A 16,564-nucleotide genomic window follows, 5' to 3' on the forward strand; every position below is an offset into this window, starting at 1 on the left:
CATTAGAATATTTTCATCATTCAGTTTCGTGAAATTGCTAATAAGAGAGAGTGAAAACTATGATCTAACGTAGTTACAAATTGCATCACATGAATTTTGATCTGTATGAATCTATCTTCTTGTTCAACATTGCTAATGAATATTCACAACCAGGTGAGAGCAAAACCATTTATGATTATAACGAAGTATCAATTTTAATAGGTTATGCCTTCTCTTTACTTACTGTAACACATTTTAAACAATATTTCAAAAAAACTGTTGATTTTATATGGTAATTCTCGTTTATTTTTTTCTATGTGGCTTTTGGAATTGAATTTGAGAAACATGAGTTTTAACAGGAGTTAGAGAAATTAAGCAGTAACCTTCAAATAAAATACAGACTGAGTTTATTATTATTATTAAATACCTATTAAACCATGGTTTCAGGGGCTTTACATCTACTCAACCTTGTGTGAAATAGAGGGCTATATCAAATATTTTACATTTTAAAAGAAAAAAACTGATTTATTATATTCTTTTTAACTACATGATTTTTCTTAGAGAAGTATAATAATTTGAAAGATGCTTGTCTTAGAAGATAAAATAATACTGGATTAAATATGGGTTGGCAGTAATGAACTAAACTAATACAAATAGGAAATATAGACATCATAGAATTTAGGTATGCTACAAGAAAAAAAACAATGAAATAGGTAAAAGATGCAAATGAATTGCCAAAACAAAAGTTAAATTTATTTGTTTATATTATATGCATTATATTTTTATGAGTTTTAGCTGAAATACCTCTATGTCTTTGTTATGCAATATAAGCACAAAAGTTTTAAAAAATGCATTTGCTACAAAAATTCCATAGCAAAAGACTCCATTACAAAAGAAATTGAAAGATCAAATGTATATAAAATTACTCTAAAACAATTTTCAGATCTGTGTTTTACACCTCACTGATTTTTAGCCTTTATTACTTTTTAATAAGTACATGACTTAAGAAAACATTAGAGAATTAAAATTAGATTACTGTAATTAAAAAAAGTGAAAAGCAGTTAGCAATGAGCAACAAACACAGAAAATATTAGGAAAGAAAAAGCCAAAGCCAAGGCAGTAGTTACCAGAAAAATTAATGGAGGTAACAGAAGAACCTGGTGGATCAGGGCGATGAAAAAAACGCAAAGACTGATAACATTTCTTATTACCAAATGGTTCAATTTCTTGATCCTGACTCTTTCTGCAAGCACTGTGACTTTCCATTTCAGAAGATTTAGCATTTAATCTTTTACAATTATGTACATTGATACCAGAAACATCTACTGGATTAATTTTTCTAATATTTGACTGACACCATTGAGGCTGGATTATCATCTCATAGGATTTCTTGTTTGTGTCTGCTAGACTAGAGTTCCTGTTATTTGGCAAAACCAAAGTACCAAACTCTCTGTTCTTATCCTGTCTTTCCATTTCCTCTTTCAGAATTCTAGAATTACAAGAGCTTGGGACACTGCATGCTGAATCATTTACTGGTAAACTAAACTCTCTATTAAATGCTTTTTCATTACTAAATTCAAAATTGCATCTTTGCATCCATCCATCTTCACTTCTTCTTAAATAGCCAGAGTCTTGAATTATTTGCGAATCAACATTACTTTGGGACGAACATGAGGAGAAAGTATTACCTCTTGTACTAAATTTTGTAAACCCATCTACACTGTTTTTAACATGTTTATCAGTCCAGGAAGACTGACTTAACACTTCTTGTGATGGATGATAGATGTTAGAATTTTTCAAGCCATTTTCTTCTAAGGTGAATGACCTTGCTGTACAGTAAGAGCAACAACTAGAATGTGCACTAGAAAAATTATCATTTGTTTCATCATTTGATGAAGTTGGGTTTGGGGAATGATACTCCACTAAATCAGATCTCCCTGTTCTACTGTAGCCTAACTCACGTTTCATCAACTCTTGATTCTTCCTTTGTCCATATTCACGCTTCAAATGTCTTATGCTGCCAAATCCTCTGATATAGGAGGTTTCTCCAGTTCTTGGACTTGGCTGACGGGGTAAAGTCACCAGTCCACAAGCAAACCCGTACATTTTTTTTTCACCTTCCTGAGAGAAGTGGTCTAAATCATCAGCTGAGTGACACCTTGATGTTCCTTGTAAATCCCTCAGAGTGGGCTCTCTGGAAGGCCCAAACTGCTCATTGTCAATTTTATTTAGTTCAAAAGCTGAATGTGTTATAAATGGCTTTGTCTGCCATACAGGAGAAAAATACTCTCTTGGGACCAATGCTTATATTTTCTGGTATGTAACTGCAAGCACTAATTGTACTTTGAGTATCTGGGTGATTGGTGGATTGACTTCCCATTGTGTGAATGCTCGACTGTGAGCCATATTGCTGAGTTAGGGCCTTGTGAGAAACCACTCGAGTAACTGGAGTTGCTGTGCTAAAAGCAGTTTCAAAATACACCTGTGATGATAAGTTACTGTCGGGCTGCCTAATCCCCACATAATTTCCACAAGGTTCAAGATTATCTGCATTTTTGTAGACCACTTGATTTGCATTCTCGTGTTCTACCACATTTAAAGTATTTGTTTGAGTAATGGGAGTAGAGGTTTTCTGTTCATTTTCATAATTGGATCCCAGCTGATTTAATGTCAAGTGGTGCAGCAAATTTTCAATTGAGCTAAATGAGGACAATCCACCAGACTGAAAGCTTCCACCTCCTAGTGGTACTATGGAAGATTGTTGTTTTGGTTCATGAAGGAATTCTGACTCTTCTAAAAGAGAAAAAAAAGAAATTATTGAATACAGTGTATACCACACATAAACATCTTTAAAATATAATTCAAGTATCAGAAATAATTTAGCTTAATAATAACTTACAAGGCACATAACACTGTCAGTCACAATGGAAAATGCAAGGGACACATTATGAACCACATGTAGATTATTACATTTTTGTTCCAAGCAAATTCTCAATCAGTGATATTCTTTTAAGATTCATTTAAAATAGATTTTTCACACAGCACAAATCATACATCACAAGATCTTTTCAAACAGCATTTTAGTTTGGTCTAAGATAAGTTGCCAATTACACCACTGTTGTTATAAAAAATAATTACACATATGTAAGTTACACATTTACTTTATTCAACTATTTACATTTAAATATCAAAAGTAAAAAAAAAAATAAACAGCAGAACTGCAAAACAAGTGCTATGCAAACTTAAATAAAGGATTAACTATCTAATATGTACTAGTATGGCAATTTTTAACTAGTAAGGATGGCACACCAATAAAATTTGTTTTTCTCAATTGACTCTAAAATGAATACCCTTCTTGAGATCTAACAGCACACTGATGAAAGGTCAAATTGCATAAGAATATGGATTGTAACTCATTCCTTTTATCATTCAACTGTCTGCTTTAAAGTTTGAAGAACAGCAGTAAGGTAACCTAAAATGCCATTTTTTTCATTCATGCCTACTTATTATTGAAGTAGTTTCATCAATCTTTTTTAACAACACTACATGTTTTATTGCTTCACTTGTTTCATATTTAAATCATAAACACCTTTGACATTTGATGCATTCATTTATTCTAGATTTATGAAATAAATTTGTTTGGTCAGTAACAAAAATGCATTATTTACATTTAACTGTCATTAATAGGTACTTAACTGAAGTTCTGATGACATTCTTTAAAGTGCATAAAAAGCTCTCACTATCATAATATTTTTTTTAAGATTCTTTACTTGGGATAAACAGTTGTGGCTCTTTTTTAAAGTAACAAAAATTATGCATTTAATATATGAATAATCAAAAGATAGATGAAGATAACAAAATGCAGATAGAATAGCCTGTGCTTCCTTTTATTATCTAACATCATTTAATAAATAAATAAATGTTAACACCACCCACCCACACCAACCTGGCATATTAATGTGAACTTTGAAAAGAAGTTGTTCCAAAAAAGTTTGACTTGTTTTGAATAGACCAAAAGACAACATTGGGCACTATTTCTGAGATCTGTGTTGCTGGACAAGCCCCATGACCTGGCCAAAGACATGGAGAAGTTAGTATGTAAATGTAAAGTAAAATGATGCAGTAATGAAGCATTTCTGAAGTTTTCTAGATGTGATGATTTTAAATGCAATGATTAAGCTAAATTAAATCCTTATGAAAATACAGCACATTATGAAATTTTTGTACATAACATTAATTGATCTAAGCATGAGTACAACACTGCTTTCATTCTTATTAATATATGATTTTATGAGAGATTGTTATATAAATTATGGATTGTTGCATGTTTTGAATTTTGCACAAAGCTACGTGAGGGCCATCTCCACTAGCTGTCCTAATTTAACAGTTAAAGACTAGAGGGAAGGTAGCTAGTCATCACCACCCACTGCCAACTCTTGGGCTACTCTTTTACCAATGAATAGTGGAATTGACCATCACATAATAATGCACCCACAGCTGAAAGAGCAAGCATGTTTGGTGTAATGGGAATTCAAACCTGCAACCCTCAGATTATAAGTCAAGTGCCTTAACCACCTAACCCTGCTGGGGGTATAAATTATGGAAAGTACCACAGGACGAAAATTGAAGAAATAAAACATGTAGGCATAATTGGTGAAAAGACATATATTACAGCATCATCCAGCAAAATATTTCAACAACTTAATTCATAGTGTATGCCAGCTGCAGGTTGCCATTGAAATAGATACTCATATATACAAAAATATGTATATGAAAAAAACACAAAAAAAACATACTAAATTTTAATAAATCAAAGTAAGAAAAAAGTCATTTAAACAATTAGAAACTGATGAATATGACATAATTAAAAGTAAATAAATAGTAAAATGTCAAATAAAAGATTAAACACGTGAAAAACTATGATGGATAATCATTTTTTTTATCTTGTGAAAAGACTGTCTCTAAAGAAAAAAAAATACAACAGTGAAACATTGAAAATAAACAGGCCAACACTAAAGTCAAGAAATAAAATAATTACTACTTTCAGAGCTACAATATCTTTCAAAGCATTTACATGTTACAAAAAAGCAGTTGTGATAAAACAATTGTCAAGATCTTGCACAAAGGAATTTTCAAAACTTACAAGTACACAAGATTTTTTCAACCTCATACTAATGAGGAGACACAAACCATGAATTGACGACTTTTAAAATGAAGAGCAAAAAACTTCATGAAAACCTAGGATACGCTTCAAGTTATAAAAGATTCTATATTGAAACAAGCAACAAGACTAAACCAAATGATTTAATTACTTTATTTATTAACTTACTGAATATCACAACAAAAATGTCATATAAAGTAAATGGAATAAGAGGCACTCCTAAGTTATTGAAGTAATCTCTAACAACTCTGAACACGTCCAGCTCGAACCCAGGGTAATTTGGAAGACAACTGCTGCTCCCAGATGCATGTGGCCCTAGGAGGAAAAAATAAATAAAATTCTTAAAATATCTTAAAGGACATTCATTGTATTATTTATTAAATAGTAAATATGAATAAACATTTTTTGTTATAAAACTTATAAATATGTAGATAGATCAACATTAAAGTCAAAGAACAAAGTTCTCTGGCAACAGTTTTTAATTCAAGACTCCAACAAAGCAAAGTAAAAACTATAAAAAAAAATTAAACAGTCATTACCCTAAATGTTAGATGACATACATCAAAAAGAAAATTAACAAGTCCCCACCCTACCTCAACTTCTCAATGTTCAACACATATGGTTCAATTTTTTTTAAAAACACCCTACTATTTCACTAAAGAGTATTTAATAATAACAATAAATGCATACTTGTTTCTTACTGTAACAATATTATACATTTATAAATATTCATTGTTTTGACCAAGTGTACCTCTACAACCACAGAGTATAAACTATTATTTTACAAAAGTCTGTGTGTGTACATGCATGCATGTGTGATACATCTGCTTATAATGGCAAATCTCTTGACTAATTGTGATTGAGGTGGTGTATACCTTAAGAACCCTTCAAGATCCCTATGTATTTTCTGTTAAGTATGTTAGCTAGTATTAAATAAGTAACAAAATATACATGTTGCATGCCAACTTTTTGATTAAGCAATGTAAGATAATTTTTTTGCCAAATTTTTTGAAATAAAATAAAATAAACAATGATTGCTTCTCTGGTTCTGGTTTTTAAGCTATAAAAATATTTAAGATAATTATACTTTCTGTAGATTATTATATGCTTTAATCATAAGTTTATTTGCTTTATATAAATACCAACTCTGAATGAAGTATTCTACATTTTTACGGATTTTCTTCATGCAATGAATCTTCTCAAATTGCATTTTTTACCTGTATATTGTACATTGTGATCTAAGTATTTTGCAAAAACGTACAGTCTTTCCGAAATATTCAATTTTCTTAATGCAAAGCCTGGTTACTCAGGATTATAATGCGTATTAAAACGGGTTCATCATTTAAATATCTGACTTATAAAAGGTATTCTGCCTAGGATCTAGTTCAAATAAAGCATGTTGTTTGAAGGTTTTAAGATGAATAATATTTGCTCTCTTTTTCGGAGGTGAAGACCTTGGCACAAAAATAGGATTGTTTTCAAATTTTGTACACTATTAAATGAAAGAGATACTGTTCAGTGATAGTAAAATGTTCATTTAGTTTCAGTTTAAATCTATTACTGTCTAATAAGGAGTGATGATAATTTGTTCCAGGGAGAACAGCACATTTGTTTCTTTCAGATTTTTGTTTAAAGCTACTAAAATGCCATCTGTACTAGAAATATCTAATATTCAAGTGATAAAATAGCATACAGGAAGATGGATAACAATATCCATTACTGCTTCTTGGACAAGATCCTTTAAATTAAATAGTGAGATCCAACCATTACACTTGTAAGGCACCCATGATCCCAAAAGTGCAGGGCATTACTTTGTAACAAAGGGATTAAAACTGTGGACCTTCAGATTCACAGTCAGGCCCAGCCCCAAATATAATACAATTTTTACTAACCAGAATGAGAATTCTCTTACTTAATCATGCTTATATTATACTTACTGCATTTATAAACTATCTGAAGTATTAAAATAGGTACTTACAATTTGCTAAACACTTCATCGCAGACATCACCCAGTAAGGCAGGTCATCTGGGCAAAAACAAAACTCATTTCAACACATTGGTCAATTATCAAAATTAACTAAACTATTGGTTGTGAAATTCTTAATAATTCTAATTCTGTTATTATTGAACATCTGTGTTGCTGGATTTTAGTGCAGTAGATAAATTCTGTCTCTTTCTAAAGATGCTAAAATTAGTGAAAATTAAGAAAAACAAAAAGATTTTACAGGCATAACACTGGAGGCGAATATTTTATCAATTTCAGCCACTATTTCTCATCAATAACAGAATTTAGAAAAGAAAGTAAAAACTGTATTGCTTGACATAAAAACCTTTCTTTAGGTATTTAGTGGTGTAAGGGAAAGTTCTAAGTCATTTTTAATTACCAGAGGGAATGCACTCTATCTTATATATATTAACATATTTCTTTATAAGCATTCACTAACACTTTTACTAGAAAACTAATACATTTTTACTACATATATCTATCAAAACACTTCCTAAAAAATATACTTACCATTAAGTGGAGCCATTGTTCTCCTTGAAAAAAAATGCTATCAAGTTTTTATTTTTGAAAGCAATAACAGCTTAAATACTAACGATGCATAAATAACTGAAGAAACATAATTACATTTAGTCAGCTCCTGTGAAGAATAAATATTTTGAATTATATTTCTGAACAAAAGGAACATATCAAGCCATCAACTGTATACATCTTCCACGTAGTAACGAACTTGCATATCTAACTAATGAACAAGAAATGTTTCTTAAACCTTCTAACTGTATAATAGAGAAAAACAATAGCAACTTGAATAGTTTCACTGTTAATAGAGAACAGATAATGTAGTCCATGTGATGCGTCAGGGGTTTTCAGTGCTCTGATGCCAGGTGCTAGCTATAAGTGAGAAACTCATTTCGAGTCACTTTCACAGAAACAGTTACAAGTGGTACAATTTTTGTGGTATTGGAAGAGGATCTACGAGAGATCAATTATTAGATCAAATGACCAGATAAGATAAAGAAATACCTGTGAAAAACACCATTAAGTTATACAAAAAGACGTCAAATATGGATAAACAAATTACTAAAATGAGGGAATCCAGCTGACAAAACAATGAAGTATAGTCGTCACAAGTAAGAATGTAATAATAGTATATTTATTTAACTATGCTCATTACTGGAGTGATTTTTAGCCCTGCAAGCTACATTGCTTTGATCAGAAGTTAATTTCAAGTGCCCAAAAATCTCATCTGAATGTATCTACAATTAAGAGAGAAAGAGGGAAAAAAATGGTGATAAGGACACATTCATTGACAATGTCAAAACTAAAATTTCTATGGAAAATTAAAGAGAGGTTAGTTATGGATAAAACTTTCTGTATAAACATTTCATTATTAGTTCTATTATAAATCTTATTGCAAACTACCAAACTAAGATTGAATCTCACCATATTTTCAGTTTGTTTGGAATTTTTTGCAAAGCTACATACAGGTTACAATGTTAGCATCCCTAATTTAAATAGCAGTAATACAGTAGAAGGAAGGCAGAGTCAACCTCACCCACCACAAACTTTTCGGTTAGTTTTTCATCTATAAATAACAGGACTAATCATAACATTTATGTGACTGAACTGAAAGGGCAATCATTTTTTATCACAGGGTTTCAAACCTGCAACCTTCTGATTGTAAGTCAAGCACCAGAAACTCCAGGCATGCCAGGCCTACACCATGCAAGAGATGGAATTTTGTGATCAAAAATGTTTTCCTTGTAATATGGAGCACTAAGTGTTTGTAAAATAATTCATTTGTGATCCTAATGAGGAAAAACAAGCCTTATCCAATACTACAATATATTTTTATGTCACCACAGAAAAGTCAAAAACTGTACTTGTATACCATTAATATATTAACTTATTTCCACCAAACAATGAAACATTGGCTAACTAATGTAAAACTGAAAAGTACATCTGTCACTCTCACCTGTTTTATCTGTTAAGACAACAACTCCATTACGACTTATCCGACACATGTTATGCATAATAATCCTTCCACTAATTTCTTGAACATTGAGAAAATCATTTAAATCATGTTCTGGTATTAAATCCTGCAACCTGAAAAAACATTTTCATAAAATGAATGAGGGTAAAACATTTAAACATAACTACTTCAGCAAAATTTAAAGATAAGAAAACACTTATAACATTAGAAATAATTATGGAAACATAATGAGTTAATGCAAATAATTGGTCAATTTTTCATTAGTACAATACAACATTAAGGAAAGTTAAAAAGAAAAGCCAAAAGATGTACAATGTGCTGGTGTTTTGTATTTACCTTAAACAAAGAAGAAGATTTTTTTTTTTTACTTGTGTGTGAAATCATAGTAAACTAATGTAATATAAAACTGATAGATAATTATTTATAAGCATAATGATGCATTAGGTTATCCCATAAGTATTGTTGTTTTTTGGGATAGGACAGGTTTGAATGCATATTTCTCGGCTAAATGAAGTTATTCTCAAAGTCATATAACTTATATGGAGTGACTTAATAGCATTAAGTGCAAGTCAAATTTTTATTTTATATATTTTAGAGTCCCAGTTATCATGGAGGTGTCAGAAGAGCACATAAGGCATATAATGTTTTACAAGTTCACAAAAGGAAAACGTGCTATCAGAGCTACATGAAGCATTCAAGAGAGTACAACAATGACATTTTGACAGTGAGGAAGTGTCAAAGATAGTTCAGTAACTATAACTGGTGACTGCAGTATGACAGATGCAGCTTGCACTGGGCACCTTGTTGAGTTTGATAATGGCCTGCTTGTAGCAACAAATAAGGAGGATTGTGTTGTAATTGTTGAAAAATTTGCCCAGAAGCTCAATTCATCTCCTTCCACTCTCCATCGACATTTGCAACAACTTGGTAGAGTTTCAAAGTTGGGAAAATGGGTACCACATGAGTTGTCAGCTGATGATTTGAGAGAACAAGTATATATCTGCACATCTCTTCACTCTTGTGAACTTCAACCTTTGTTTTTGAGCTGCCCAATGATTGGTGATGAAAAACATCAAAATATTAAGTACAGCTGAAAGTGGGTTAGTGCCAGAGAACCAGCTACACCACAACCAAAAGTGAACCTGCACCCTTAGAAGGTTTTGCTTAGTGTTTGGGGGGATAAAGGTGGTGTAATACATTTTAAATTGTTACAACCAAACCAGACAATCACTGCTGAAAGATATCATCAGCAAGAGGATCCACTGAATGCTGCACTCAAAAAAACAAACAAATAAACAAGAGACTTGCTTTGGTAAATTGGAAAGAAGTTGTTTTCCACCATGACAATACTCATCTTCGTTCCACTAGGATCACTTCCAGAAAAATTAAAGAGCTTGACTGGGAGAAACTTCCTCATCTCCCATATTCTCTTGACATTGCTTCTTCAGATTACCATCTTTTCAGAAACTTGCAACATCATCTATGGATGAGTTTAAAAAAAATAGCCTTTGTACCTTTCTTGTCTCAAAACCACCTGATTTTTATAAGTGTGGTCTTGAAAATATTTTGAAATGTTGGCAGACTTTTACTGAAAGTGATTGCAGATGTTATTTGAGTACTTGTTTCTCCTTTTAAATCTTTGTGTTAGAAATAACATTACTTACTAATGACATTACCTGATAGTTTTATTTTGGGATTCTGTACATCTGTGTCAATGGAAAACTGGTCTATTTTCTGTAACTATAACACTATGCTTATGTTGTTCCAACTGTTCTGTTAGTTACCACACTTCAGTCACCAAGTTGTATGGTTGCTGTTTGATTTTATTCATTTCCATACCAGCCCATATAGCTTTAATAATACTTATAATAAAGTTTTGTGCATACCAAACCATACTTCTATTGGTTGCTCAATATGCTTCCCTGTTGCTGTTGTCATCATGATAATGCAATTCTTTCTACCATTTAATAACTATCAATAACACAGGCCAACAAATTTAAAATTCACAAAAGTTGTTCAGATCTTAATAATGGATTTTCCATAATTCAGCTGTGTGAATTTGAAAAATAATGGTCATTTTTATATATATCACATTATAGATTAAATTAGTTCATGTCACGATTGGTCTAGAGAAATCTATAGTGAGTAGTTGTTGACATTTTAAGCATAACAAAATGTGACCTGATTTCAGTAAAAATAATTCACTTATGTAAAATTACATATGAATTTGAGTGAAATCTTTCCACGACAGAGAAAAATGGATGTCATTTTCAGTTTCAACATACAAGAATTACACTAGAACATACAACAATTTCAAGACAATATAAAATCATCAGAGGTCTGTGTAAATGTTGACAAACAATTTGAATTTGTACTAATGTGTACATAGCACTTTCCACCACCTTAAGTCATCTAGTTGTTGAAAATGTGTTGCCCATTTCAGCTTATTTGTTTGGTCATCTCTTGTCAGTAGAGGTTTCTGAACAACAACAGAACCAATGTAGCAACTTCTTGCTAATGCATATCTCACTGTTCTAGAGGTAACATTCTAACCCATACAAGGTCAATAGAGAACTCTTCACTGGATTGTCATGAATTACATAAATAATCTACCTTGATTTACTTAACCTAATTTTTAAAGAGACTGGATGTTCTTTCCAAGCAGCTCCTATTACCAACAGTATTAATTCTATCTGCTTCCAAATACATACAAAACTTGATGAAACATATAACATCAGCTTAAGCTGTTACTCAGAAAAGTTGTCACAAGTCAAAATTTGATTTCTATTCTAAAAGCCATAAAGGAATTCACCTGCACACTACTGATGGGATTAGTACGACAGCCACTCACAGTGTAATCAACATACGTCTATATACTGAAGCAGTTGATTTTTGCACAGTAGAGAGCAAACAATCTTACAATGTTTGTAGATTATACCATTTTATTCTCTGTTTCCAATATTATTCCTAATACTGTACATACACCTCACATATGGAAGGCTAAGAAGCAATATCAACTAATTACTAGATGCAAAGATTAAGAAAATGTAAAGCAGTATTTTGAGATTACACATAATAGAGATATTCAATAGAAAAAAACGAAAAACTCAGAGGATGAAAACATATTGAAAATCAAAATTCTCTTCCTAAAAATAATTCTTGTTACATTAAATAATTCAATAGTGTAAGACATCTGACTCATCGTCATACTCAATAATCAGTTGCTGTGTCATTGTATTACTACTTGTACATGTATAAACCAGAAACTGGATCAAAAGATTGTCAGGAGTACATTCACGACCCTTTAATCATTACACTGTCTTCCATTTATCTGATTCCAAGTTTGTACACGAGTCTAAATTTTTATGTCCCAGTTTTCTTTACAATTACAAACATCCCACCAGATGTAGTACACTAAACTATGCAGAAAGTTATGAACTAAGAAATCATCCATTAGTAAAACACACATTAGTTAACTTAAATGTGAAGATAGCTGTAATTTTAACTTATTTCAAACTTTTATGAACCCTCAAAAACTGGAGGTTGCAGAGCTGGTAAATGCTACTTCTACTAAAACTTTCATGAAAAGTAATATATATACACAGTGCTTTGAAAAAATGTTAACACTTCTAAGATTTTTTTCTTTCTCTTGCAGTTGACCAAAATAGCAACAAGACTGACCTTAGAGTAAAACTGAATGGTGCTTTACCTCACTATACTTCGAATGTTTGCACTCATCTTAACAGAAAATTTGAGCAAATATGTACTTGCAAAAGAGGGCCTGTGAAATGGCCAGCATGTTCTTTAGATCTCACGCCTTGTGATTTTTGGCTGCAGCATAACGTAAAGAAATGTGTTTATGTTACCAAGCAATGCAACGTGCAAGACCTCAGAGAGAAAATTGAAAATGCGACTGTCACAATACCAAGAGAAATGTGCCTCTGGGCTCTAGAAACCATCTGAAGACGATTCCAGGCATGTGTTGACAATGATGGTGAACAAGCAAAGACTCTTGGATTTGCTGAAGCTATTTACACACATTTGTTATCATGTTACAGTGTATTAGCTATTCCTTTTCCATGAAAAATGATAGTCCCATACAAGTGTTAACATTTCTTTCAAACACCCTGTATATATGTATATGTACTGTATGTGTTTATGTGTGTATTTAAAACCTTTAAAAATTTGTTTGTGAAAGTCTTTCATGGTTGCAAAAATCCTAGGCATAAAAGATAAATTTCATGCATTAAAACATTCAGAAGTTTATTTGCACCTGTTTCCATAAAAGTAGCAAGAAGGTGGACTGAAGGATAAATAGATGCTTTGTTACATGTATCCTCAGTGATAACCTTTTTCTTATGATGAAAAAATAATCATCTTATATACACCCACATAAAAATATATCATATGCAACAAAACAGGCCTAGTAAAACTTAAAATCTGAACAGACGAACTGGTTATATAAAGTGGTTAATAATGGCTGTTAGTAACTCGAAAAACTACCAAGCTTGTTGGTAGATGAGAAATTCATGTGTATTTAAAAGTAGTAGTGTAACTAAAAATGTTAGTACAAGAAGAGTGAAATGTGCTTTACAGTCTTACACAATGTGTTTTTATTTAAAAAAATAAATACACTTTAAAATACCATTCAGGTTTAATTTCACTAATTTTTTGTACTACAGTATTACTCATGCAGAGACAGCATAAACCTAATGACTTTTCATCAGAAATTTGAATGTTAAAAAGTTACTACCTTTCTAGAGTTAATGTTGCCCACACTCTTTCGATTTCTTGCATTGATAATGACCTAGCAACAAAACAGCATTCTGGCAACTGGTTCTTGACCTTCTCCTGTTCACAGCTTGGTGGTTTCTGTTTCTTTACCATATTTGAGACAATACTGAAGTTTTCATAATTCTCCCTTTGAGGTGAATGCCAAAAGTTTGGAATATATGTTGCCATTTTGAATGTTTCTTTTTCATGTTGTTCATTGCAGTTTCTTGTAGACAGAGGAGTTCTATGAAACAATCTGTAAGAATGCTTTTTTGAAGGTGAGTGATAGACAAACCTGAAAAGAAAAAACATTTACCGGCAAAAGATGATTGGATAAAACATTTCTGTTAAATTATCTCAAATGTGTGACTTAAAAGTTCTATTTTATTACACTGATGATTCAATATATAGTAAGAACAGAAACTTACACTATTTTCATTGGCTGATTATTCTGAAGTTCTTACAAAATATTATATCAACATCATAGGTTAATAATTTTTTTGTGCTACATAAAGATGAGAAAAAAGAAATCTAGATTATATTATAATAAACAATACAAGTTTGATGGGATCATAAAATTTTCTCCAGGATAACTTTCAATCACATTAAATTCTTCACAGTTTCTAAATTTGTTTTCAGTATGCAAGTGATTACTTCCTAAAACAAACACAATTTAAGATTTAATATATACTTAAATCAAGCCACAATTAATGGCAATGAGTTGTTTCACAATTTCTTTCCTTTGTTATTTAACAGTCAAACAAAAGGACAAAACAAATGGACAAACGAATGCAAAATATTTTGAATGCAATGTTGGGCATCAAAAATGTGCAGTATACTAGAAAGCATGTTTTTCTATAAAAAGTTTAAAAACAAAAAGCTCTCTGGTGCATTCTCCTGTCTTTCACATATATTAGGTAGATATGATTTTCTCTTGTATCAAATTAGCTAAACTTGATTAGTCACTTGACAGATTCTGTGCACTTTTTGGTAGCTTTATGTGTTAAATGAAGTGCAGTTTATAAGTTTGTTGGATAGCTTACATAAAGCTCTTCCTAGCATATCATCTTTTGTTTTTTAAACAAACTTCTTTATTTTGATTTCACATTTTGTGATTTATCCAAAGTTTCTAATTCTTTCTCAAACCAGTCCCACCTGAATTTGTTTCTAAATTAACTTCTCAGAGTTTTGGTTCATTATGTTAATAAATAACCTTTGCCATTTTTAAATTCATACCATCTTGAAATTAAAATAATATATAGTTTTCAATCAATTTTTCTTGTAAAAAATTCATGCCATAAATATGCTATTTTGTAAGCTCAGGAAACAGGCTAACTATATTATAATTAGAGTTAGTTATACACAAAATATTGAACTACAAAGAATATGTCATTGTTGAGAAAAGAAATCTGGTTGTACTTGTTTTATTTATTTTATTTATTTCTTACAATTTTTTATAATGGTAAAATAACTACAATCTAAATTTCTACCAGTGTTATTGTGAATCTTTTGAAAAACCCACAACAGCACTGGAGTCAGAAACCCGCAAAGATGTGAAAGAATTCTCAACAACCCATGATTTTTCTCTCTTAATAATTAATATTTTCAATTCCTAGGTCTAAACGTATGTATGCTTTTTACATAAACTGTTAAATTAATGAAAAATACCTACAGTCATGAATAAGGTTGAATTCAACAGGTAACATATATCATAGATTATCAAACTGGGTAACATAAAACAGCATTCACACATACACGTAAAAAAAAATAAATAAGGCAAATACTCACTTATATAGTTTCCCATTGTCTTGAAAATCATCTTTTTGACTGACTTTAGAACCTTTCACATCTTCAATAACACAAGTTTTAAGAAACTTCTGAAGCAGCTGAACAGTCTGTTGTCTTATAAAATTAATGGAAAGAAAAAACTGCTTTAAGCAACATAAACAGTTTACTGGGGGTAGGAAGTTGAATGACCATATATTCAGAATTCAGCAACACTTTAACTTGATACTTTACAATTTTGTTAAAACATTACTGATTGTTAAACTAAGTGTTTACTAATTATAATTCTTGACACATAACAGGCACTACAACATAGTGACTTTGAATATGTTTTTAGTAACCAACCATCTTAGATTTCACGTAAAAGTTTTAAAAAAAGGTAAAATTACTGCTGTATATATTTTAATGTGCATGTTAATGGCAAAGTACATGAAATATTCAACACAAATTTTCTAAATAAAACTAAATATTATAATAATGAAAGTAGTTTTTCAATTTTTTTTCTTTTACAGTAGAAGATACATTTACCTAAGTCCTAGTTGTTATCTATAAATGAAAATTGCTGATAAGATGTAATAATTATACATTACTATGGGTATCTGTTTTTGCTGCCAATTTTTAATCATAGTTAATTTTAAACAACTAAAAAAAAATAAAATAAACATTTTCAAAAACAATAATTTTTCTGGGAAGTGATGCACAGGAACTGTTTGAATTGTGCTCTTTGCACATATGTAACTTATTACATCAAAATGATTCAAAGTATAAAGCTGAAAATTTTACTGATATAAACTGTAATGTTTTTTATGCATTAAAACTTCTATCCTCTATTGAAAAAATAATAAGTTTTAGTACTATGTTCAAAAATTAG

The 16,564-nt window shown here is 30.9% G+C and overlaps 1 protein-coding gene across 1 annotated transcript in view; it reads right to left on the bottom strand.

Moving 5' to 3' along the window:
- Nucleotides 1-16,564, bottom strand: part of LOC143245093 (DEP domain-containing protein 1A-like) — a 54,720-nt gene that overhangs the window by 17,257 nt on the left and 20,899 nt on the right. Inside the window, 7 exon segments of the mRNA XM_076490967.1 lie at nucleotides 1,107-2,212; nucleotides 2,214-2,772; nucleotides 5,309-5,455; nucleotides 7,119-7,166; nucleotides 9,118-9,248; nucleotides 13,889-14,203; nucleotides 15,697-15,810. Of these exon segments, the coding sequence (XP_076347082.1) occupies nucleotides 1,107-2,212; nucleotides 2,214-2,772; nucleotides 5,309-5,455; nucleotides 7,119-7,166; nucleotides 9,118-9,248; nucleotides 13,889-14,203; nucleotides 15,697-15,810 (2,420 nt within the window).

Source organism: Tachypleus tridentatus, chromosome 2 (genome assembly GCF_004210375.1).
Source record: "Tachypleus tridentatus isolate NWPU-2018 chromosome 2, ASM421037v1, whole genome shotgun sequence".
NCBI lineage: Eukaryota > Metazoa > Arthropoda > Merostomata > Xiphosura > Limulidae > Tachypleus > Tachypleus tridentatus.